The following is a 25752-nucleotide window of genomic DNA, read 5'->3' as shown; positions in this document are numbered from 1 at the left end:
CCACTGGTGGGATGAGTTTGTCAGCTGCTGTTATCCTCCCCGGCACACCCAGTTCTTGTCTTGCTTGTGGGAGGTCGGAAGAGGGAATAGGACAAGAACAAAACTATACCCAAGCCCAAGTTCTCCTTTGATTTCATCATGGGTCCTGGAGACCCAATAATAATCCCTGCCAGCTGGTCACCATATGAGGCAAGAGTGTATTGAGTGCACCAGTGGTGGGTGCCAACCTGAAGTCAGGCTCTGAAGGGATCCAGGACGTCCCTCCCCTCATTCCAGGGCTACCAGCAAATTTGGAAGGCAGAGATTAGTGAATCCCAGTTCAGGGGGCCAGAGGAATGCGCAGTGAACCCCATTGCTGCAGGGGTTGCCAAGACGATCCTGTACCAGTACAAACATCAGCCAGACCCTGTTCTGAGATGTGCACGAACTGCGGGTCAGCAAAATCAGAGCCCATTGCGGTTCACAGCAGGCTCCAGGTCTCCGCAGCCAGAGTGGTGGGAGGCAAGTTCCTGGGGCTGACCACAGGAGGATTCTAATGTGCTGACGAATGGAGCGGGGCGGACGGTCGAGATATGCAGCATGTGCATGCAACAGCCCCCCAGAACAAAGAGCTTCAGTTCCACGGCGTGTGGGAGGTGAGCAATCTGGCACTCGAGGGGAGGGTGCCACCCCCTAGATTGGGATGCCTGCACAGCAATCCCCAAACCACACAGGCCTCTCGTTGCCATTCGAAATGGAAGCCTGGTGAGCCACCTGGCCTGGGGGGATTTGGTGTTGTTTTTAAACAGGACTGGCAGCGAGACCTGCTGCAACATCTTGCCATCTGTGTTAAGGAGGTCCTGAAAGGAGCAAGCAGCTCCAAGAGGAGCTCAGTGGGGGTGCTCCGCCTCCTACGGGGTGAGTATCAAGGCAATGCTCCCGCATGGTGCCAGGGGGTGCTGTGCTGCATAAGGCATTGGAAAAGACGGGTCCCCGATTGCTAATGTTCATTAAAGACCGTGTGGGCATCTTGCAATAGTTGGGGGAAAAGCCCACGTCCTGTCCAAATGCCAATTCAGACAGCGGTCTATGGTCCCTAAATTCTCCCTGCAGCTTCTATGGGAAAACGGCTTTGCTATGCAGCTTCAAGACAAGATTCTCCTTCACTTGGTGTGGTGTTGCTTTATGGCTGATGGCACCTGCCACCTTCCATCCCAGAGGCAGCTGCATTTCAACGGAGCTCAAAGGGATGCCAGTGTCTAAGCGCTTGTGGACAGAGTCCAGGCTGGTTTCTCAGGAGTTCAGCTGAGGCAAGGTAGGGCGAAGCTGGCTTTAAGCCACCCCGAGCAGCTCAGGCTCCAGGCTGAACTGGGGGCCACAGCACAGCTCTCCCTTATGGCCGCCGTACACGGTGGGCTGTAGGTGCTCTGGCCACTCGCACGCCTGCCCCCAGCACACCCCTCTGCCATTTCCAGCGCTGGAGGGAGATGGCGCAGGATCAGATGGAGCAGCTCTGCATGGGTGGGGGGGAATTCCACCAGGGGTTGTTCCAACCCCTTTGTGCCCCAGGAGATGTAGATGGGGCCTTGTGAGCTCGTCATTGTTCAGCTGCTGGGCGGGGGTGTCTCCAGCTCAGCTCAGGCAGGTTATGTCTCCCTCCGGGCGAGGCTCTGCTACGGAGGAAGGATGGAGAACTGAGCAGTAAGCAGGGGGCAGTGCTGGCCCAGCTCAAGAGGGAGGGACCCTGTAGAAGTACCCGTCCGGCTGCTACTCCCAGACCTGGCGAGAGACACTGGCTTCTTCCAGATTTATTTCCAAAGATGCTCTGGTCTCAGATGGAGTCTCTGTCCGTGACTGATGGGTTCACCAGCCTTGAAACACGGCTGCTTTGATAAATGGACTGAGAGCCAGAAGCTGTCTAGTTCCATGATCATGCTTGTGGCTTCTGCAGAAGCGGGAGCTTGTAGTTGCATGCGGCAGCCCCCTGGGAGCTGGCACTAAGCTAGGCTGGTCCATGGCTGTGGGGAGCAGCAATGCTAAGCAGGCAGTCCTGGCCAAGCTGGAGAGAATACAGCTGAGGTCCAGCTTTGCCAACTCTTCCGATTGTCTCTCAATGTTTGGGGGGTTTCTCAGAGCCCCAGCTCATGGTGCCAGAGGACTGTGAGAATCTTGGCTTTCTTTTTAAAAGTGAGCCCACGTCTAGCCCTCAGGATTGCAGAGAGCAGCCGGAAAACAGGAACTCTAAAGGCTACGAACCAAAGACAAGAACCCAACATTTTCAACGTCTGGTTTTGGGGGGCCGGACTTGAGTTTTGTTCACTTTGGGGTGGTGATTCTGCAGGCCTAGAGCTGATGTGGACTCTGAATCTGGTAGAGATGGGCCCAGCCACACTCAGGTTCCCCCTACTCTCTCCCCACCTCTCCTCTGGCTGAAGGTGACCAGACAGCAAAATGTGAAAAATCAGGACGGGGGTGGGGGTGGGGTAATAGAAGCCTATATAAGAAAAAGACCCAAAAATCGGGACTGTCCCTATAAAATTGGGACATCTGGTCACCCTACTCTGGCTGGACCTGAAGCCCTGACAGCTCTGGTTTCTGCGGGCAGGTTTCTAATCCAGGTCACTGCCTGTCCAGGATGCAGGCAGGATACGGCCCTCACAAGCCTCTTCCTGCCTCCTCAGCTGATGCACTTCTATCTCCACAAACCTTCTGTTTCCTTCTCCCTCACCAGAGCCAAGCTAGACATTAACCCCTTAGCACCTTGGTGGAGATGGATTTGTCAGTGCCTCTCTCTCCACCAATCTCCATGCAGGGGGTTTGCAGACGCCCTGCTCTATCGCTGGGCTCCAGACCATGAGGGGCTAGGAATCAGATCTCCACCCCTCTCCGGAAAGCTTAAGCAAGGCTTGGGAGCAGGCCCCACCCAGGTGGTCTGTGGTGGGAGAAGGTGGTGTGTAACACTTGGTTGAGAGAGACCAGGGCTCCTGTGGACTATAAACACAGCTGAACTCTTGAGTGGGAAAGAACAGAGACACGGGACCAGCCTGCTTAAAGAGTGTCAAGCTACTGCAGGAAACCCCCTCCCCTGCTAACGGCTCCAGAGCCACAGGGCCCAGTGTGCTTGAGGTTAGGGTTGCCCATTTTGGTTGGACGTATTCCTGGAGGTTTCATCATATGACATTAATCTTTAATGAAAGGTCAATCTTTAATCCTGGAGGGTTGGCAACCCAGGCTCCAGACACCACCAACAAAATAAATGGATTTCTTCAAGCGCAGAAGCTGGGGGAGGGGTGAATGAGGTCAGATAGTTTAACGGGCTGGGACAGTGCTCAGCTGCCACCTAATCAACCTTTCATTGTCCTCATTCTCCAGGAACCTGTGGTGCGGGGTGGGGGTGGGGTGCCTCCCAGTGGGACAATCTCTCTTCACAACCCCTTGAGGTCTACACTGGAATATCCCCTCAGGACACTGGACCAACAAACCGCAGCAAAAACCACCACCACCACCACCACCACCCAGAAACACAAGGATGCTCCACGGGCCAAGAAAGCAAATCACCCCTTTGGGGTGTGTGGGGGGGGTGTCATTCCTCCATAGCTCAGGAGGGGTGACAAGCTGGTGGGGCACAAGGGTTGAATGAAGTCTCTGGGATCCTCAGTCTATTGTGCCTACTTGTCTTTTGGCACATAGCTGACCCAGGAGCCTTGTTGATAGGCTCCGGCAGCAGACAGGGAAATTCAGTCCAGCCAGCATAGGGAGCGTGTCATCCACACACACCCTCCCACTCCCCCACATGGATGGGAAGTTTGCTGTCAAGACCCCACCTACCTGGCAGCCTCCACTATAGTTCTCTCCCCTTCCACTTCTCAATCCCTCCTCCCAGTCACTGACCCAGTCATTCGCTCTGTACGTTAACAGGGTTTCTGAAATAAAAGGGACACTCAGTTGCCCAATACCTCTACCCTCAGCCACCTTTAGTTATTAGCGGTTCACTCAGCTAAAGTGACATTGACGAGCGAAGTTAAAAATCACCCAAACGAGCCCACGTCATCTCCACATTCCACCACCGGCTGGGGCAAAACCAGGCTTAGGGAAAGGGAACAATGCAGTCCAGGAGCATCAACTCCTCTGGGCTGCCCTACTGCAGAACAACCCGTATGTCCCCTATAGCCATACTTCTAAAGCCGACCTTGGCCTTGGCGGTTAAGAAAAAAGCAATGCCCGAGGGCACTAAGAAACGCCCTCCTCCCATGCAAACAGGGCTATTCTAACAAGTGGGACCTTTGTCCTAAACCTTGCACACCCCTCCCTGCCGTGCCCAGACTAGCCACCCATACCGGGCACTAGACCTCAGTCTGTGGTGCAGGCTAGGCCCTGGCCTCTTGCCAGCCTGAGTCACAGCCACCAGCTCCTGCCCGAGGGGGTCAGACTGGCAGAGGGTGAATGGGACTATTAATAGACCAGCCGCTTGCCCAAAGCAGGCGCAATGTGGTATGAGGGGGTGACGGGGAAGGGTCAGGAGACCCCAGTGTGCACACAAACTCCAAGCAGCGTCTGCAGAAGAGGCGAGAGCCCTGATAAGGGAGGCTTGTAACGCAGCATTGCAAGCTGGTGAGCTCATCCAGTACTGCCTTGACGGATGGCTCTGGAGTTGGGGTGCATGAAGCTAGGATCCGGACCGGCACTGAGGGCTCCTTTGTTTTCCCCTTGGCTGTCCCCGCCTGTCTCCCTTGTTAAACGCACACCAAAATACAAATTGAAGGGGGGAAAAGCCAATCAAAGAGGCCTGTGATCCCAGCTGGGGGCATGCGAGTCGCTGAGCTGAGTCTGCCCTGGGGGAGGGGAGGAGGGGAAGGAATTAATTTCCGAGCTCGTTAGGCTCCCAGCCCAGATAAGGTTAATGTGGTGGCTGCAGGAAATGAGAGAGGAGACTGTCTGAGGCTTGGTTCTCAAGGGGCTCTCCCCCACCCCCATTTTGCCAGCAGCTTTTGCTAGAGTTTGGGGTGCTAGGCAGGTAACCAACCTCCACTGACAGTGGGGAGTCCCATCTTCACCCTCACCTTCTCATTTACAATGGGGTGGTGCATGGTAGCAGGGAAATGTCAGGACCTTCCTACTCTTCAAGAGGGTACAGCCACGATACAGGGGGCTGGGGGCAATGGGGTAGTATATGGCACCCTGCTAAAGGGAAGATGCATCAAGGAAAGTCCCAGTTAAGGCAGGGAAATCTGAGACATTAGGTGTGCCTTGCATCTCCCCTCCCAACAATGCAGGATTGCTCCCTGTACTGTGTTCTCCCATCTAAAATAGCTCAAGAAATGAGGCTTCTATCATTTTGTGAATTTTGTGTCTGCTGGCCAGGCCCCGTGGAAAGCACTCAAACCCTTTCCCTCCCCCGTTTCTGGAAGACACCAGCACTGACCCACACAGCTCTATTAATGCTGAGGAAACCCAGGCAGCCATTCACTTCACCCCACACACACCTCCAAACCCTGTTCCCTTTAATGGGTTCCCTTCTGCTCTCATAGTTGCTCATCAGTTTGTATCTGAGCATAGTATAAACCCTAGGTAGGCTCCCACAATATTGCTCTGCTTCACTCAGCACTGTACAAGTGCTCTGTTCAGCCATGGACAAGTCCTCTCCAGCCGGTAAGACTTGGAGCACTGGAAGGAGTAGAGGGAAGAAGAAACTATGCCGGGTCAGGAGAAATGGACTTTCCATTAGCATAGTTCAGAGTCCCACCTCCCAGCACTGAAGCCCAAGTGACTAGATTGTCACCCGGAGGCAAATGACTCAATGGCAGGATGGAAACAACTTCCAAGACAAATACAACCAGTTAGCAGAGATCTACCTTCGTAAAATAGATTGTAATAGTTTGCCCTTCTTTAGCACCATCCATCATAGGAGCCAAAGCTCTGTACAGACATTAATTAATCCTTCTACAACCCTGTCAAAGTAGGCAAGTATTTTTACACTGATTTTGCAGATGGGGCAACCGAGGCATAGATCAATCACATGAGTTTCTCACGGTCACACAGCAGACCAGTGATAGACCAGGAAAAGGAATCCAGGAATCTTTCTGATTAGTAGATCACAGTCAGAAGTGGTCTTAGCTGTTTTGCCAGCAGGGCAGAAGAGATTTTCACCCCCCTTCCTCCCCCCCCCCCCAAAAAAACCCAAAAAACCAGCAGAGCAAGCAAAAGAGCTGGACAATCGAGAGCAGAGCAATATATATATATATAGCCAAGTGGCAAGCAGTTCAGTGCCCCCTGGAGGTCGGTACCCCAGTCCTGATTGCACTCCCTCATGGATATTAAAGAAATGACATAAGCAAATCTACTTCTCTGAGATTTCTCTTTGCCCAAGAAATTGAAGACTCAGAGCAGAGGCCCCCCCAGGAACCAGAGCACCGAGGCAGGGGCTGTGCAAGGCCTTCCAAATGGCCTGGTGTTTTGGGGGGTTTAATGTTCCGAGTGGCTGGGCGTCTCGTGTTCTCCCTCGAAAGCATTTGTGTCAAACAAACAATTCTGGCCTCAGGGGCTCGATCAGCCGCAACCGTGAAACCACAGAGCCCTGGAACAGAAACAGCAACTGAGACATCAAAAGGGCCTTCCTGCTCCCCAGAGGGGAAACTGAACTCCACATCAAAGCTGGCCAGAGGGTCTGAGCAGGTGAATGCAACCAACAGGAGACCCCACGCCCTCACCACAGAGAAGTAGCCTAGCTGATGAGGCATCTCTAGGGGGCTTCCTGCCCTTATCTGGCTTTAATGAATGGCTCTCACCTGTTTGTTTCTTCAGGGACTTCACTAACTCGCAACTGCTTGTTTTTAACCCCAGACTTAGTTACCTGGAGCCCTGCGGGGCTGAGAGGCCCCTGGAAGTAGGTGAGTCTAGGATGGAATAGTGACAGAGGCCTTTCTAGGGCAGGGGCAGCCTGGTCCCTCCCTTGGTATCCTGGACCTTCCCCAAGAGGGAGCTGGTTTCCAGCCACTGCTTTTGGGATTTGGAAAAGGGAGGGAGGGATTTTTAGTTTGTTGGAGATAGGGAGTTGTGGAAGCAGCTGGTTTGGTGCTGGCACTGACTGCCATAGTGGGGAAGCGGAAGTGACTCAGCTGAGCTGTTGTGGGAAGCCCAAGCCTGGAGTAGCAGAGGTCAGGACTGAGATGCATTGGCAGAGCCAGTGAGGTGGGACAGCACTGGTCTGCCCACACCATGCCTGGCTCTGGCCAGTGCTATCAGCCCTTCGCTTTCTTGAATGCCAAAAATACCCCACCAGAAAGCAGATGCGCTGGCTTCCCTGCTGGCTGTGCAGTCAGCCCAACCCCTTCGGGGGGCGGGGGGGAGGGTTGTTTCTATCCTCCTGTGCAGAAGGGAGAGACTTGACCAGTCCTGCCATCGTGGGTGTACCTCCTCTTCTGTTTTGTTTCTTCAGTGCAGAGAGCTCTATCTTTGGAGCACCGCTATTTCCTCAGGGGGACGGGGGACATTCCCACATTGCTGTGCCATAAAGGCATTGTTTGGTAGCAGTTAGCAGCTGCTGGCCCTCCTCCGCGGTGCTGCTGCTAGGCGCACTCCCATCCAACCTGCAAAGAGCAGGGCACAGAAGAGCTTTTGCAGCAGTTTCCCAACCAGCGGAGCCTCAGGGAGGTTTGTTTCACTTGGAAAGGGCAGTGGCTGGACTCGTGGCATTGATCCATACACACGGGCTGGTGAAACTACTATGCGATAAGGCCCAGCCACTTACAAGGACAGGTCCAAGCCGGTGGCTAGGAGTCTCACTGGGTTAATGCACTGGCCTTTCACCTTGGTTCTAATCCTGCCCGGAGGTCACAAGCAGGATATAGAGGCCCTCGCCTGCCCCCATGTAGGACAGGTGGGCATGGTGCCCCCTCCCAAGCCTGATTGGCCAGGGAAGAGCTGTAATGAAAGTTGATGAGAAAGCATCTCTGGAACCCCCTGTATCTTCTCTGTGCTTGGACTCCCATCCCCAGGTCTGCAGCACTAGAATCACTGAGCTGCTGAAGCCCTGACGTCCTGTCCCTTCCTTCCTCTGGCTGGACATTTACAAGCATTTCCTTCCGATCACAGGTGAAGGCCAGGAGTGGGAGAGTGAATGGGGGAAAATGATGACCATTGTTTGTAGCTAAAATAAAATACACACTTCCCGTTGCTGTAGGCAGGGCCCCAAGACAATGCAGCTGCCAGTGGAGGGCTGTTTAGAGCAGCAAACAAACCAGCAATAAACAGAAACATTTATAGTGCTACTGACCCTTGGAAAGCCATAAATAGCCAGGGAGCCCAGGGACAGCCATGGAAGGGAGTGAAAATTGGGGAAGACCAGGGGAAAGGGAATTAGCCTGCTACATTTCACTTTTACAAAGGTGAAAACTCACCCCTGCTGGAATTGCTCAGCTGCCTGGATAGAGTAATGCACAGAGAGCAGCTCTGATAATGCAAGATTCATTTGCTTATCATTTATTCAGTGAAATGTGGCCAGCTTCATCAGATAAATTATTCCCATCCACTCTGCATCAAGGCTAGTCCTAAACAGACAGCCTGCGGGCCCATAGGGGATTCTTCACACTAGAAGCCGGTTCTCCTAACTCCCAGACCCCCGCCTGTCACACCATGCCTGGGTTTGGCTGTTCTGGCCACTTCAACTGTAGCTCACATCAAACTCGTGAGCCTGGTTTATTACAGCCAGGAAGGTAGGTCAGGACACCATGGTTCTTCCCTACTGGTTTGGGAAGTGCCCTTAGATCTTTAGTGTGCACCTGGACAGCTCCCCAGAGAAGAGTCATGTGAAGTGAGCTGTAGCTCACGAAAGCTTACGCTCAAATAAATTTGTTAGTCTCTAAGGTGCCACAAGTCCTCCTTTTCTTTATGTTTGTGACCATGCAGGCCCCTGCAACATGCTCTCAGAGGCACTCCCCCAGTTCTGCTGCCTGCCTCCCTCCCAACCCATCCACAAGCCAGCATTCAAGGTCTTGTTTATTCACTGTAAAAAGCTGCGATTGCTGGAGCAATTTGCTCAGGGTCCCTGCTCGTTCCCCACACCTCTTCCATTCACAAGCTGCATTCTTTTCAGTGGGGAAGGAGGTGGAAGGGGTGGAAAGCACAGGCCCCAACAGGCAAGGAAGCTCCCTGGTGTTGGAAAGCTCGGCTCTCCCACCATTGTTCCTTTGTGTTGGCTGTATTATTCTGAACTTCCAGAAAAATCGTTATGAAGCTGGGAACCTGCAAAGTTTGCTCTCCATTGGGCCTCTCCCAACGCCTCAAGAGAGGTCCACTGGCACATGCTGTAGTGGGGATGGGTGTCCTAGGAGGACTAGGTGTACGCAGCTGGGGCAGCAAGAAACATGGCAGCAAAGAGGCTGAGAAACACAATGGGGAGTAGGAAGGACTTTCAGAATCCCCCACCACACCAAAGTCCCCCGCAGAGCGTGGGAATGGCAGGGCTCCCTGTGGTGCCTGCTCCCCACGAGATAGCGCTCATGCTGTTGGCCCCCCTCCCGACGTGGCTGCGTTTCAGTGGTGATGCGTGCATGCAGATGAAGCACCTTGGGGACTCACTCTTCGCTAGAGTGCTTCGGTCATTAAGAAGCCCACTTAGGTCTTACAAGACGTTTCCAGAACTGAAGGCCTTGGGGATTCATGCAAGCCTAGTACCCATACTCAGGCTCATCTGGATTGTCTGGCTAGAGAACACCCAACCCTCATCCCCTTCTATTATTCAAGTGCTGAATACTCTGAGGACTGGGTTACTAGAGGCAGTTTGCCCTGGAAGAGCCTCTGCTAGGCTGAGGTGCTCCTTGCGTAGCCCCTGACCCCGACACTGTTGTTGCATTCTAGCGCCCCATTGCTGAGCAGGAGCCAATGCTAAGCTCTCCTTAAAAACCATCTCCACTCATCCCCCCCCATGTGTGGGTTTGCAAGCCTTCTGACCTCATTGGACCGCCCTGGAAGGGAATTTACCCACCCCACACATACAGCAATCCTCCCTGCAGCCTCCCCAAACAGGGGACTCTAGGATCAGAGACTGGCCGGCTTTGCCTTTCAGAACAGGTTAAAAATCTCCACCATAAGCCAACATTGTGTGAGTCAAGAGAGGGATGTGTGTCTCCCTGTCCCCGTGTGGTGATTAATAGCCTTACCTGATAACGCTAGAAAAATCAGCCTTGAAGGATTAACATGAGAGCCACTCAAAGGCAGGGGGAAAAAGGGGGCGGTGTGGTCTCAGTTCACAATGTAATTGCTAGCTGGCTTCGCTTTTTACACAGGATGAAGGAGCCTGCAGGTTTCAGAAGAGGCCCACCGGCTCCCTTGTCCTGTCCCAGTGCTGGGGGAGAAGACATGGGAGAGCCAGAGATTAGATAGTAAGAAGGCTGCAATAGCACTGACCTTCTTCACCCTTGGCTCCACCGGGGACCATGACTCACTGCTGAGAACAGCTGGCAGCAATGGGCTCCCCTCTGGGCCAGGCTGAAATGCTAATGTAGATAGGCCCAGACCATTTTCAGTAGCGTTACAGCTGCCAACGTTGCTAGCTGCACTGCATTCAAGTTCAATTTGGCTCCTGACCTGAGGAGACCAGGAGTCCCCCTGTTGATAAACAATTGCCTGGAATGGACCATTTTCCTGGCATAAATAGGGCTTTTGCTAGGGAGCGCTTATCACTTATTAAGTGTCAAGTCTCTCAATTACACAGGAAGACGCAGAGATCCTGGTCCTAATTCTCAGTTATGAACTTGTGGCAGGAGCAAAGAGTGCAGGGGGGCGGGGGGGGGGGAGGACAGTGCAAGTCCAAAGTGAAGATGGGCCCTGGGAAGCCCACGATAGCTGTTGTTCAACGCGTCCTACATGGCCTACACCCTTCCTCCTCCTGCCCCATTTTCTACGCCAGGGAACAGTGCTGGTTTAGAGCTCTTCCATCAGCTCAGCCCCTTCACCAGCCAGAGAGGCCCACAGAACAAACGGTATTCTCAGGGAGTTCATTCTACCCCCTTTAAGAAGCCAGAGCAGCAAAAAGGGGCCTTAGTGTAACAGGACGGGGCCTGCTACCTTCAGTTCATAAAACCGAGTGCACGTACCAACAGTCCAAGACCCAAGGAAGGGGCTGGAGGGAGAAGGAACCCACAGTTCTCCATTACAGTAAGGGATTCCAGCTCTGTTCAAGCTTATGCGGCATTTTGCTTTTAAGGTTGCCAACTGGCCCTTAGGAAGCAACATACATATATCTCTACCATGTTCTCTAGTTTGGTAGGGGTCAAACCCCAAATGGAGAGAGCTGGAGTTACAAACGATAAACTGATTTAGCACAAAAAGCCCTCCTCCTTTTGGACTCTCCAAGAGCCAGAACACACTGGATTTAGGGTAAAATCAGGCAATGTGATTGCAGCATGTGTAGACATACCTGAGCTAGCTTTGATCTAGATAGCTCTAACAACAGCAGTAAAGCCACGGCAGCACAGGCTAGCCACTTGAGTATATAAACCAGGGTCCCAGGTGGGCTTGTACTCAGGCAGAAAGCCTGAGTTGACACCCACATTGCTGCGGCATCCCTGCTATTTGAGTTAGTGAAGGTACGTCTACACATGCTGCAGTCACACCTCTGACTGCAGTGTAGACGTACCCTAGAGACGGGGGTAGCTCCACTGATTCCAGTGGAGTCCCTCCTGACTTGCCCTTTCATGCATGAAAGGGCACCTGTTGGGGCCTGATTGTCTGCTGAACCAGGGGTTTTACCAGCTGGCTCTTTAGCTCACACACACAGTGGGGTTCACTACCTGGCATTTAAATACTGTTTGCGTATACAGATAGTGAGGGAACAACAATTAAAAAAAACCCCCATTATGCTTCTTTCCTGTTCCCCATGGGTGCCATTGGGAAAGTCCTGTAGGATGCGGGAGCATCAGGACACTGCTGTTGGGCAGTTTGGAAGCATTTGCACCCCTCTGCTCCCCACTTTGGTGCCACTCAAAGCTAAGGATCTGCAGATTATTGCAAGAAGCATAAAGGGGCTTGTGTGATCCTTTAGCTAATCACTTATGTATCTTCATCATTAAATGGATGGAAGTAGCCTGTGCATGAACCTCAAATCCACATCTAGTGACAGTAGGCAAAAACTCCAATTGACTTCAGAGCAACTCTACTCACTTAGACCAGGGCTGGATGAGGGCCAGCCCATTCTCCTCCAGACTGACTTCTGTCAACTCTTTGCACCTCCAGAGGTAAATCTTCAGCTCTGCGGAGTTTCGGTTTACCATCCCTTGCCCCACACATGAGCCCCTTCAGTTCAGTAGTCAGACTGATTTCTCATTTGTGGCACGGTACCTCCAATTAAGTCTGGAGTCATGCCAGGGATGCACTTGGCTGAAGGAGTGGGGTGTTGACTAGCTTTCAATAATCCAGCTACTGGGATCATTTTCAAACAAATGAAAACTCCAGGCCTAGGGCACCTGGGGGAAGAAAAGTGTTGCTCTTCACAACAGCATAACCAAACAATGGCTCAGACCCAAGAGATTCAGAACTATACCCTGGCATTTCTAGTGCCTTTCTCTGAACTTGCTGAAAGAGGAAGGTCTTCCACTAGGTCACGTCCTTGTGGTTGTCTGCTTCTTATAGCATCAATAGAAACAGGGGTGAGGGAGTGGGTTATGGTCACTGTATACTGAACAAACACAGGTCAGCAGTTTGTACATGCAGCTAGTTTGCAGTTCCACATTCTGTCTGGGGAGTTGCAGAGTTTGTGCATGTAATTACGTGGCTTAAAGAAATACAAAGAGCTGGTATTTATTGTCACCTGTAGGGTTCAGAATTAACATTATATTAAGGCGAAATGGGACACTTTGTGCTGCTCCAGACAGACATTCTGAGAAACCCCAGGCACTCACACTGGGAAACTTCTTCACAAGCACAAGGCCTATATATTTTTTTTTTTTAAAAGTAAAATTTTGCAGAATCAGAATCTGCCAAGGAGGCCGGATAATACCTAGATGGGAGTGGCCAGGAGTAGGACACCCCAACCTAGTCCAAAAAGCACTTGTGCCTTTTACCCACACAAAGCTTCAGCCCTAGAAAAGCCAGACTGAAGGCTCCAGCATCGGATTTGGATGGGCAACATACCTTTCCTCATATGAGTAGCCATGCTGAAGTCAATGGAACAGCCCACATGCCTAGAGACTAACTGCATAAGCAAGGGTCTGCTCTTGCAGACCCCAATTGCAGTTTGGTTGCAGAGTCAGTTGCTGTCATATTTAGACGTGAACTTGGAGACACTTTTAAGACATTTTAGTGACTCAAGTCATTTTTCAACTAGTGAAACTCCAAACTAGCAATTAGAGCAGGGGACTGGGAGTCAGACTTCCTAGATTCTACACTGACTTCTGCCATTGGCTCAGTGAGAGATCTTGGGTAAGTCACCTCCCCCTGACCCTGCTCAGTGCCTCAGTTTCCCCATTGCTAAAAAAAAGGATTTGTTGTGAAGCTTAATACTTTTAAAATGCTTGGGGGGTGTGTAGATGAAAGATCCAAGAGAAGGGCTAATTATGTATTTTCTAGAGTTCCCAAATTAGGTTGTTTTTACTGGCATGAGCATCACACATGTGGACATTAGGGATGCGCATTAACACATACTTTAAAGAAAGTGCGTGTGTAAGATTTAATGGATGTTAACAAGAATAGCTAATAGAAATGTATGCAGTGGTGTAGTCCTATCGGTCCAAGGATATTGAAGGGACAAGGTGGATGAGGTAATATCTTTTACTGGACCAACTTGTGCTGGTGAGAGAGACAAGCTTTCCAGTTTACACAGAGCTCTTCTCTTCCGGTCTGGGAAAGGTACTCCGAGTGTCACAGCTAAATACAAGGGGGAACAGATTGTTGAGCTTAAGCAGTTAACACATATGTCAAGGGACCACTTAAGGTCAAGTGGCCTGTTGACACCCCTCCAGTCAAAGAGGGAAAAAGATGGGGGGGAGGCAGCTGGGGGTCATTGTTAGTGGGTTACAGGTTGTTGTAACAAGCCATAATTCCAGTGTGTCTATTCAGTCCCTGATTTTTAGAGTCTAGCTAAATTATGAATTCAAGCTCCTGAACTCATCTGTTGAAGGTGTTGTGGAGGTGTCTTCTGAGGATGAGGGGAGAGGGAGAATGATAGTTTTGTAAAAAGTGTTCACCCACAAGTGACAGGGTGTTTTTCTCTTATCATTATCCCCATGTTAATCACTGCACTCTGGAATGAACTGTCTGAGGTAAACATCTTTAACGGTCCCTTGAAAGAGATGTTAACTACTCATGCTAAACTCTTTTCAGCCCTGTATTTAGTCCACCCTGTATCTGTTTACACTAGGGACCTTACAGCGGCACTGCTGCACTGGTGTAGCTGCATGATCTCCCGTGTAGCCGCATGATCTCAATGTAGAGAGAGAGCTCTCCCACTGACATAATTAAACCACCCCCAACAAGCAGCGGTAGCTATGGCAGCGGGAAAGCATCTCCCACCCACATAGCGCTGTCCACACCGGCACTTTTGTTGGTGTAACTTATGTCACTCAGAGGGGTGTTTTCCACACGTAAATTATACTGACAAAAATGCTAGTGTAGACACAGCCTCACCTACCTTGTCTCTCTAATAGAGATAGAAGAATACAGCTGCCTTCACACTGATTCATAGAAATGGAAAAGCCCCATTAGGTTACCTAATCCATCTCCTGCCATTGGAGAATTGTTCTCTTCGGTATATTCTCCAGTGTGTAATAGAGAATAGCTGCACAAATTCAAAACATGAGCTATCCAGATAATTATTAACAGATCATTTAAACTCACACAAAACATCCCCAGTAATTGAATTGGATATAAAAAATAAATTAAATTCACACAGCTAGATACACAAGGGTTTGATGGTTTCTTTAGAGACCTTGAAGTCTGAGGATGGGGAGGTGCCTGAGAAAGAGATTATTAGCAGACTCTCTGAAAGGTTTTTGTGGTTTGTTACAGCTAACCAAGGAGAAAAAGCAAACTGAACTCTCCTGAAATGGACAAGTTGCAGCTGTCGGTCCACTGGTCAGAAGGGGGCTATTGTTTTGGATTTTCTTTGGCTGAGTAAAACAAAACAAAGAAAATACACTACTGTATATATTCACAAACAGCGATGCCATGCCTGACTGCCCCTTGTGCAATGTAGAACAGGTCTGCTCACCTGCTATGGAGACCCCTGCAGCTCAAAGCCATAGTGTGGCAAGTGGCTCCATCAGTGATGAATTGCCCAACTTTGATCAGTTCCTATACCAGCCTTTGCCCCCCCCTTACCTCATCTGCTCTACAGCTATATACAAACACACACAAACCCGCATTGTTTCCCAACCTGGTTACAAACATGGTTCCAATCTGTAGTATTGACTGGATTGTAACCATAGCCCATAGCTTTATAGGTACTTGAGACAGATTTTGCCCAGGTAAGGATTACAGGTTTGGGTCATTTGATTAAAGGCCAAATTATAATCTCATGTACAGTGTAAATCTGGAGTAGCCCCATTGAAGTCAATGGAGTCACACCAGTGTAAATCTGTTGCAATAGAGATCAGAATGTGGGTGTATATTTACAACCACTCGCTTGAGAGCACTTCATGATGTCTTAAACAATGAATGAAGAGAGAGGGCTGAAATGCCCTTTTAAAGGAATAGCCAGCCAGGGTGCAGACCTGCTGAGTAATGTATAAAAACAAACAAGACCAAAGGAGCGAGTGTTCAGATTACTCAGAACCCAGAGTAAACTCTCTTTTTCAAGCCAAATGCTGGCATCGGTCTCTTCAAAACAAACCCTGTGGAGTGCAGAAAGCAGCAGGTTTGCCTGGCCTCCGTGCATGGCCCTCCCCTTAGATAGGGGACAAGGGCCCAGGAGACCACAGAGACTGGAGCAGGGAGCTGCTCAGTGGCACAGTTCTGGAGGGCAAGCCAACACAGAGAGCCAGACCCCCTGTCAGGAGGGAAATGTCTCCCCCCACCCGGTAGTCTCTTTAAGCCCCCAATTAAAGCTGCCCCAAGGGACATGCATTTCCGGTACTGGGGTTTTCTTTCCTGGATTGGTGTTGATTTTGGGAAACGAAAGGATGCAAATAGCTCATGAATAAAACCCACAGACAAGGGGGCTTCAAAGAGCCTCCAGGAAGCTGCAGCCAAACAGACAAGGACAGAGGTTTCCATCACCTCCTCTGGGAGGCAGAGAACAAACACGCAAACAGGAAGGGCCCCGTAGTATGGTAACACAGCTATTTATGCCTTCAAAGCACTCAGTGACCAGCTCTCTAGTGAGCTGTCCCAACCCCCAGCGAAGGAAAGGTCCATATCCTTAGCCCTATTTTGAAGATGGGGAAATTGAGGCAGACAGCCACGTGTGATACTTATACAAAGGGGTGACTGCCATCTAACTAGCGATGCCCTCACAGAGGTGACCTTAACAGAAACGTTCTGGGCTCATCAGAAGATTTCTCAGTGGAGTTAAAACGAAGGGATACCCACTGGGCAGTTGGATCTCAGGAGCTACCGATAGCTTTTTGTCCTCAGCAGCCTATCTCTACAGGCATTACGAGAACCTGGAGGCAACATCAGGAAACCCTCCCAGGCCGAAGCTTCCTCACTGCCAGAGCCATTAGCTCATGGTGCTGGGAGAGGATCCAAAATATTGGGTTTGTCTTTGCTTACCCACCTCTCTCTCAGAAACCCTTCGGCTCCACCGTGCCTCCCCCATCAACCTCAAGCTCCAGGACAGCTAAGATCACTGCTAATTGTGTTCACTGCGGTGGAAATTCTGCACACTCAGCACTCCAGGGCTCAGTTACTCCAGCCATCATTACAGCTGGCCCCCTGGCATCACTTACTGCTGAACGCTGCAGAGACAAGGGCATGGCCTCGATGGTTAGCAAGGCACAAAGGTGGATCTCTAGAGATCCTGTAGGGCTTGAGTATCCTCTGGAAGGGGGTGGGGACCCTCCACTCCTATTAAAGTCAATGGGAGCTGAAACCACTCACAACCCTGCAGTATTAGGCTCATATAGATGTCACACAATATCCCAATATGCTTAGGGTTAAATAATCCATCTTCAGGAGAGAACAGCTGAGGAAGGGGGAAAATAAGACACAGAAAAAATATGTTTAGATTTGGCAGAATCAGTGAGGGGACATGGGGAGACTGGTCCAGACTTCCATGAGCTGCAGAGCAGAAGGCTCTTTCGCCAGCTGTGGCCAGAATGGATGAACAGAAAACATGAAGCTGTCGCTAGAGCAGCAGAGGATGGAGCAGAGTGAGATCCAGCCCATGAGGTCAGCAAACCCACGGAGAGTTTAAAACCCCCTCACCCTGGGCAGTTTTGACCTAGAACCTGAGAATGAGCAGGGAGCCAAAGGGGCCGTGTATACAAGACACACAGTGTAAATGACTGAGCACCACAGGAGAGCAGCACAGAGTCTGTCGATGGCTCAGCCACCCTCAATAGCCCAGAGTGGGAGCTCCTTTTCGGAATTCTTTGCCAACCTTAGATTTTTTTCCTGAAGCGAGGAGTTCCCGCTATACAGAGTCTCAGTTTAAAATAATAAATTTTTAAAAAAAGCACAAGAAGAATTTGGAGGCACAGAGTTACATGAAAAAGTTCCCCAAAGCACCACTTTCTATGCCTGGCAAAGGCTGGCATGTGCAGCAGGCATGACTGCCACTGCACCCAACTAAACAGTGTTAGCAAGTGATCAGGAGCCCAAGGGCTACTCTTAGTTTACACAACCTGGATCTAATTGCAGCACAGCCACCACAGCACCCTACACCTTGAGCTAAGCAGCTACTGAAGAGCAGGATGCCATGGCGAATGTGTGCAGGTAGCACTTTGCTCACTATCAATACACAGCATTGGTGTTTCGCAGGGAAAGTTGCCACAGAGAAAGCAAAGCTGCATGCTTGGGACAGCAGTGTGGTAGAAGGAGATTCTCCCATGAATGACTGTGCACACTGAAGGGATATTGTGCTCTGTGATTTGTGTTCCCCAATAGGTTCCTTCGAGCCCAGCTGAGAGCAGGATAAGGGTATTTTCTCAGCCGAGACCAGCCCTTCCCTTTCCGCTCATTGCGGAATGCCATCAGAAGAATCAGGTGCAGCATCAAGGTCGTGGATTTCCTATCAGCTTAACCCTTCCTGTGCTGGAGAGGACAAGCCAGCTTATAAACTTAACCAGGAAAAAACCCCCAAACAAAACCAAGACACCACATAGTCTTGGACGCATGCGGAGATTTCCGATTGGCGGTCATTGATGTCACGCAGGTTTATAGACAACAGATCTGGGCATTTCCAAGTCTGCATTCAATTTCAGGACAGTGCCTGCTCAGGGGACAGGAATTGGGGTTGGTGGGGTGTGTGGTAGCTTCTATTCCTGACTCGAGCAAGTCCTAAGCAGGTTTCTATCCCATGCTGTGCCTCAGTTTCCCCGCTCTGTAAAATGATACTAGGTCGCTACAAAGTACCAGCAATGAAAGTCAAGCCCCTTGAAATGAGATGTCACATTTTGGTTTATTTCATTGAAATTTTACCAAAAACTTGCAAAGTTCCAGGATTTTAAAAGTTCAAAAATCCAGAAGCACCCCCCACCACACACACACACTAGTCGAACCTTCCTTCCTAATGAATTACCAGGATGTCTCCCTGCTGTTCTGACTCTTGATTAGCAAAAGACATTTGGTGTCACCCAGCAGTTGGGTTTACTGCGGTTCTGCTTTCAGGACCGAGTGTGTGAAAACAATGCTGTTGGAGGAAGAAAACCCATGGCATTTGTAAAATTTCTAATTGCAAAATTCATTACAGCAAAGATTAATTTTCACATCAGACTATATGAAACATCAATAGTCTCACTTATTTCCAGCAGAAGCCTGCCTTTTTTTTTTTTTTTTTGCAACAAATGTTATGAAAAGCAAAATGTTGGGGCAACAGAGTTACTCAGAACTAAACTGCAAATACAGGGGAGTGAGAGGGTTGGGTTGGTGAACCTTCTTAAATAATACACTTATTTATTTTCACACAGTGCTGGGCAAGCCTTTCCTAGTGCCTAGAGGGAAGGATAAGGTTTAAATGAAAAGTGCTTTGAGCTCCTTGGCTGGAAGATGCTACAGAAGGGCAAAAAGATTTTAGTACTGTAAGTGGATGAAAGCCAATGCAGTCTCTTTGGCCTCATGTGGGTATCCACCAGTCCCAGGTGGCCTGGATGAGCTCTGCTCATCAGACTTTTTGCAAGCTTGATGGGGTAGTGCATGGAGCGGTTTATTCATGCCATGTTCCAGCGCGGCTGGGCTTGCGTCATCTACTGCAGCTGAACAACAGAGTCAGAGGGCCTTGACGCGAACAGAGTGATCATTCTGGAGAACAGCATTTCCAGGTTACAGTGAGCTCTGGAAACTGGGCACCGTTTCCACACCACACTTTATGCAGGACAGCCCTCTGAGTGATAAGTGGCCTGCCCTGCAATAGCCTGAGGAGTGTGGAACAAAACAGATATCCATTGCCAGCAAATAGTAAAGTGCACAGGCCTGCTCATGGCTTTTCTCCAACCCAAGTAGTCACCCTCTACTGATATGAGGAGGCTGGCAACGTGCAGGATGGTATCACTCCAGATATCCAGACTGAGGTGCTGGGGAGGGAACCCAGTCACTGGAGTCACAGCTGTTCCTCTTTTCCCAGGATGGTCCTTTCTGAAATTTATTTGAAACTCGTGCTCTAGCAAAAGGCACTCAGGACAGAAAACTTTGCCCTAATTAGAGATAAGCCTGAACCAGAACCCGAGATCTAAATACCGCCACACTTGGGGCTCCAATCACATCTCTAGTTACAACCTCCTCTGATCCAGTAGATGCAAAGTAAGGAGCAGATTAGGACTTAGGGATCTGGAGCCAGAGGAGCTTGAACTCAGCACTGAGCAGAAGCTAAGCAGCAGGGCATGGCTAGTTGCTGCTGGCCACTCCTAGGGGTGGTATGTGCTGCCTTGTATGAGAGGATGATCAAGGATTCAGGAGTGTGAGGAAACCTGGTGGGGCACTGGAAGGTGGAGTCCCTCCACGGAGGTGCAAGCCTAGCAGGAAGCAGGGCCAGCCTCATGGGTGGGCAATGCCGGCAACAGCTCAGAGCACTGTGACCAGGGGCACTATAGTCAAGAGCTGTGTTTCTCAAACTGGTGGGGTCCCAACCCAAAAGGGGGTCACAAGGCTATCGTAGGGGGTCAGTCGGGAGAGTGGCAGCTGGGCACCCAGCTCTGAAGGCAGCACTGCTGCCAGCAGCAGCGCAGAAATAAGGGTGGCATGATATTGTAAAGATGGCACCAAAATATAAGCTTGCCCAGGGTGCCGTTTCCCCTAAAGCTAGGCCTGGAAGGAAGTCTTGTTTACAGAATGAGCTGCTGAAGTTATTGGAGATCCTGATGTCTGAGTGACGGTGGGCTCCTTGTTGCCTGCAGTTCCATTCACAGTGCCTGCCCAATTACCTTCATCTTCCCCTGGAATTGCTGCACTCCAGGCTGATGTTCTGTGGGTAGAGTAGTGGGGGGAAGGAGCATATGCAGCAATGGAAACCCATCCAAAAGGACGGGCTTCCATTGCTCTTCTCTGGTTTGCACTGAACTATAAAAAGCGGCTGCCTTTTAGTCCGGTTAGAATTGCAGTGGCTTAGTTTCCAGAGGAAGGAATGGCTGCAATGTGGGGGAGAGCTCTCCACTTGCCTTGGAAACCAACAGCTGGGCTGATACAATATTTCTCACCCCTTCACCCTCTCCACACGCCCTTCTGCAGGGCTGCATTTTAGTAGAGGCTGGGATTCCTGCAGCAGAATTTTAGGCAGCAGATCAAGTATGATCCAGGGTCCCTCCCACCAAGCCAGTGCCTCCTTGTTCCTGTGGTGAGATGAAGTCAACTTTAGCCCTGGTGCATCTCTATTGGCATCAATGGATTTACACCAGGAGGAATTTGGCCCGAGAGCTGGAATTTTAGAGAAGTCAGGAAAGAGCAAGTAATGGCAAGAAGCAATGGGTCCACGAGGGCTGTATCCATAGCTGTCTAACACAATGCTCAGATTAGTTGCTTGTGCTGGCCTGTCTCTTGTTAAACTAAATGGCCCCCTCCCTACACCACTCATGGCTTGTTGCTAAAGGCTCAAAAACAGGAACTCGTCAACAAGGGAGATCAGTGCAAACACATGCGTGCACACTCAGAGCATTATTACACAAATCACAAGAGTTTTCAAGTTCCACTGCTCAGGAGCTTACAGGAGGGAGCAGGAAAGCTGGACCTTTCCCTGGGGACAAGAGTTTTCCCACACACCCTCACTTGCAAAGCATTTGGTTCACCTGGAGCATGAAATCCAGTAAGGCTAAGGGCCAGAGAAGCACTAAGCAGGGACAAGGGGCAGAGCATGTGTGACATGGAAGCAGCACTGGATGTGGCTAGAGGGCAGAACATAGGCAATGCAGGGGGGACATGTCTTTTCTATCCAGGGTGAAGGACCCAGCAGTTAGGAAAGGGGAGCCCCAGGACACATCTGAAGTTTCTCTCCAGTCACTGATGCTCCTTCCAGAAACCACACAAAGCATGGAGGGCTCCCAGAGCCTGCAGCTGATAAACAGAAGGGCAGCAGGACGTTTAGATTAGCACAGAGCAGCCCGGGTGCCAATGGCAATTTATTGTAAACATGAAAGGAGAGTGCAATTGCTGCTGAAGTTACCATAGAAGGCACCTAGGAGAGAGAAGCAGCAAAGCAGAGCTCAGCACAGGCAGACCTCAGCCCCTACTTGGAGAGTCACAGCTGGTATACACTGAAGAGTTACATCGGCATAGCTATGTCTCGCAGTTAAACAGCCCTTAGCACAAGCCCCATGATGAGTCTGAGTCGGCTGGCCTGTGCCAGCCATGGCTGTCTAATTGCAGTGTAGACAGACCCTCAGAGTGCCCAACTGGAAACTCATCTTACTAGGGAACCCCCTTAGTAGGGAAATGCTGGCATTTCACAGACATATTCAGCCACATTTTTAAGGGGCCACTGATTTTGAATGTCTGTTTGGAGATGCCTGAGAATCAGGCCTTGGGTGTCTCAAGTTGCACACTCAGGATCAGTGGCCTCTTTTGGAGGCTGTGTGTATCAGCCCTTTAATTCCTTCAGTCCATTAGTTTGTTAATCTGCTGGTCACAGGAGTGCAAATGTTAACACCCAGCAAAGGGGATACAGTGGACTCCACTGAAATCCTCTGAAGTGAGGATGGGGAAAATTAACTCCTTTTTTTAAAATTCAAGCTGTGGCTTCACAAGCCCAAATAAAATGGCCACATACAAGGGGTTACAAGCACAGTACTGTGTCAGCTGCATACACCTCAACCCCTTCCTTTCCCGTGAGGTTAGGATTAGCCCCATTGCACAGGTGGGGAAACTGAGGCACGGAGAGGCAACATGACTCTTCCCCCAATTCCCAGAGGAAGTCAGTGGCAGAGCTTTCTGTAGTCTGATTCCCAATTCCCTGATCTGACTCCCTAGACAGACACATGGTCCAAGTGGCCAAGGAATGACCCTTGAGCACCATTCTCAGTACTGTCCTGAGCACCACACACCCAGCAAGGCTACCTCACCTGAGAGAGCACCCTGCCCCAGCTGTGAGAAGTAGTCCCAGCTCCTTTGCTGACTAGGACAGGTCCCTATGCCAGATGGCTGTGCAGCAGATAGGGTGACCTGAGTTAGTTAATGAAGGAGAGGGCTGTCAGCCTTCCCCCCAAGCCCCATCCTTCACGGTGGATAGGCAGTCAGCTCTGAACACTGAGCAACCTTGCAATGAAAAATAATAATAAATCCCAACACAAGTTTCCTCTAGGAGACACCACCCATCCTTTTACATAAAGGGAAGGGAAACACTTGACTCTCAGAAGATTTGTCTGCTGCTAATGCAGGGCTCAATCGAGCTCAGAGCATTCCCACTTTTCACAGCAGAAGTGACCCCTTTGGGAGGCTCATTCTCCTAGTCTCTCCTTCATCCCACTGGCCCTGTACCAATGCTCTACAAAATGCTAACAGTGCTTACATTGGAGTCATCTTGCCTTTCTGGTCCAGGGATGCTCCTCCCAGATCTGAAAGTTGGGATCTTCATCACAAGTTGCTGGGTCAAGCAGGTTTATTTATAACTACAAATCAAAGCCATGTAGCTAAATGAGATTGGCTCCAGAGACATATGCAGGAATGCATATACATAGAGGAGGTATGTATAGCACTTCCAGAAAGGAGCAACACTCCCATCTGAGAGCTACCCCTGCGGGTATCCTGGGTTAGGAAGCACCTTCCACAGATGGTCTCAGATGGCACTTCCCTCCTGGGCTGATTCACTCAATGCAGAAACACAATCCTATATTACACTTGAATGCAATTATTTTTCTTACTGTTCTTATTCATCCCTTAAATTCTTAAAACATTTAAAAACAAAACAAAAAAAGCTAGGCTACTTTCCATCATTAATTTCTCCCAGTTTGGACAGTGAAACATGGACTCTATAGTCACTAACTTTTGTTTCTAGTCAAGGTTGCTCTCAGCTTCTCCAGCACTAGAAGGATACTGTGATATTTGTGTTGCTGACACTAAAGGGGAAGGGTTATTAGTTAGAGCTGCTGGCTCTGTAATTTCCAAAAAGTTTCAAGGAAACATCTCTATTGATCTTAGGTTTTTGTTAAAAATACATACAGAGCTTGGGCCAAATCTTGAAGTCCTGCTCAGGCAAGAAATCCCTATTGACTGCAATGAAGATATTGTCTGAGTAACGCCTGATTTAAATCAGTTTAAAGAGCCTGAGGATTTGGCCCCGTTAGTCTGGGGATACATTGGGCCCCAACAGCCTCCCTGCAAATGGCTAAGCCGAGAAGGGGAGCTGGTTTACAACCCACCGCGCAGTGAGAATGTAGGGCCCAATCCTCCAACACGGTCACGCAGCTCTTGATCCGCGAGCAGCCCCCCCGACCCCAGCGGGGCCACCCCCGCCAGCGAACGCCAACGCCCCGAGCCCAACGCGCGCCGGCGCGGCGCCCCAGCCAGCCCTGGGCCCAACAGCCCATCGCGGAAGGATCCGCCGCTGGGATGAGCGGGGCAGCACAAAGCACGTGTCTAGGAGCGCAAGGCCATTGGGTGCCCAGGTGCCAGGCAGCGCCACCTGGCCGCAAGGACACTGCTCGGGTTTCCCAGCCGTGCCTGGGTCCCTCGGAAGCGCCTTAGCGACGGGAGACAAAGACAGCGGGGCGGCTGCCGTGCCGAGCGCTCCAGCCCCCCTGCGGGAACAGCCTCCCCCACAGCGCTCTGGCTGCAGCCCCTGCGGCCAGCCCGGGCGGGCGCTTGCTGCTGCCCCAAACACGCACGAGGTCCCCTGGGACGGGACCCAGCCTCTCGGCAGACCCTGGCGAGTCCCGCAAGCCGGGTGCTCCCGCACACAATGGGCGGCCGCCCCCCGCGGAGAGCAGCGGTGGGTGTGGCAAGGCCCTTTCGGGCCAGGGGGTGGCAGGGGATCGGACCCTGTGCTGGGTGGTTATGTCCTGGGCCTGCCCCTAAGTCCCGGGGGTTCTGCCCGGGCTGGGCAGCCCCGGGGCCGCAGGAGCGGTGCCGGGCGCACGCCGCGCTCAAAGCGAGGAGCGGGCAGCAGTCCCCAGCGCCGCGATCCCGCCGGCGACTGGGCGCTAGGGACCGGAGCTGTTCCCGGGAGAACCCACCGCAGCGCCCAGACGGGGCACCTGCTCCCCGGCCCGGCCTGACAGAGCCAGTGCCCGCAGCCCCCCGGCCCGGGCTAACGCACCCAGCCCGTGCGGGGCAGCACGGCCCCAGCGCCCGGCCCCAGCCCCGAGCGAGCCGCGCTTACCACTCAGCCTGTCCATGCTGCCGGCGGGTGCACGGGCGCGAGGCGGCAGCGAGGGGTGCAGGGTCCCGACCTGGAGCGCCCGGTGTCCGGCCAGAGGATGCGCCTGTCTCGCCTGGCACAGAGACGTCAACCTTTAAACCAGCTGCCCCGCCCGCCCTGCGCTTCCCCGGCTGGGTGCGGGGTCTTAGCGCCCGCCCAGCCCGGCCGCCGCACCAGCGGCACGGCCCTGCGCTAGGCGCAGCGGGGAGGACACCTCTGCCGCCTCCTGCCCCTCCTCCCCGCCACATCTCCCCAGCCAGCCCCCGCCCAGCCACCTCTCCGGCCCCCATATTCCCCCAGCCAGACCCCACCCCACCCACTGCTCCTGCCCCCCCAGCCAACTCCCCCACCCCAGCCACCTCTCTGGCCCCCACATTCCCCCACCCCACCAACTGCTCCTGCCCCCCAGCCACCTCTCCGGCCCCCACATTCTCCCCATCCAGCCCCCACTCCAGCCACCTCTCCTGCCCTCCCCATCCAGCCCTCACCTCTCCACTGCTCCTGCCCACCTCTCTTGCCCCCCACAGCCAGCCCCACACCCTCCCATACTTCTGCCTCCCAAGGTCCACCCCACAGCCACACCTTCCACCCACACACCTCTCCTGCTCCCCCACAGCCAGTGCCTCACTCCACCCACACACTCCCCAAGCGCTTCCACCCCCCTGCAGTAACAGCCTCCCCACAGCACTCTGGCTGCAACCCCTGCTGCCAGCCCAGGCGGGCACTTGCTGCTGCCCCAAACACCGAGCCCCTCACCCCAGCCACCCAGCTCTCCTGTTCCCCTCTCTGAGCCAGCAGCACCTCACCCACCCCAATCCCTCAGCCTCTCACCGAGATCCCTA

The 25752-nt window shown here is 51.7% G+C and overlaps 1 protein-coding gene across 3 annotated transcripts in view; it reads right to left on the bottom strand.

Moving 5' to 3' along the window:
- The window catches only part of AFAP1L1 (actin filament associated protein 1 like 1), a 57865-nt gene extending 32830 nt beyond the window's left edge, over window positions 1-25035 (bottom strand). Inside the window, exon 1 of one of the 3 annotated variants that reach the window (XM_084637018.1) lies at window positions 24872-25035. In XM_084637018.1, the coding sequence (XP_084493144.1) occupies window positions 24872-24887 (16 nt within the window). In that variant the 5' untranslated portion in view covers window positions 24888-25035. The remainder of the gene's footprint in view (window positions 1-24871) is intronic. The other 2 variants (XM_084637016.1, XM_084637017.1) reach the window with 2 other exon arrangements.
- Between the last annotated feature and the right edge of the window lie 717 nt (window positions 25036-25752).

Source organism: Lepidochelys olivacea (genome assembly GCF_965140295.1).
Source record: "Lepidochelys olivacea isolate rLepOli2 genome assembly, chromosome: 8".
Lineage (NCBI taxonomy): Eukaryota > Metazoa > Chordata > Testudines > Cheloniidae > Lepidochelys > Lepidochelys olivacea.
The sequence above is the reverse complement of the archived record's forward strand: the minus strand, read 5'-3'. Positions and strand labels throughout refer to the sequence as shown.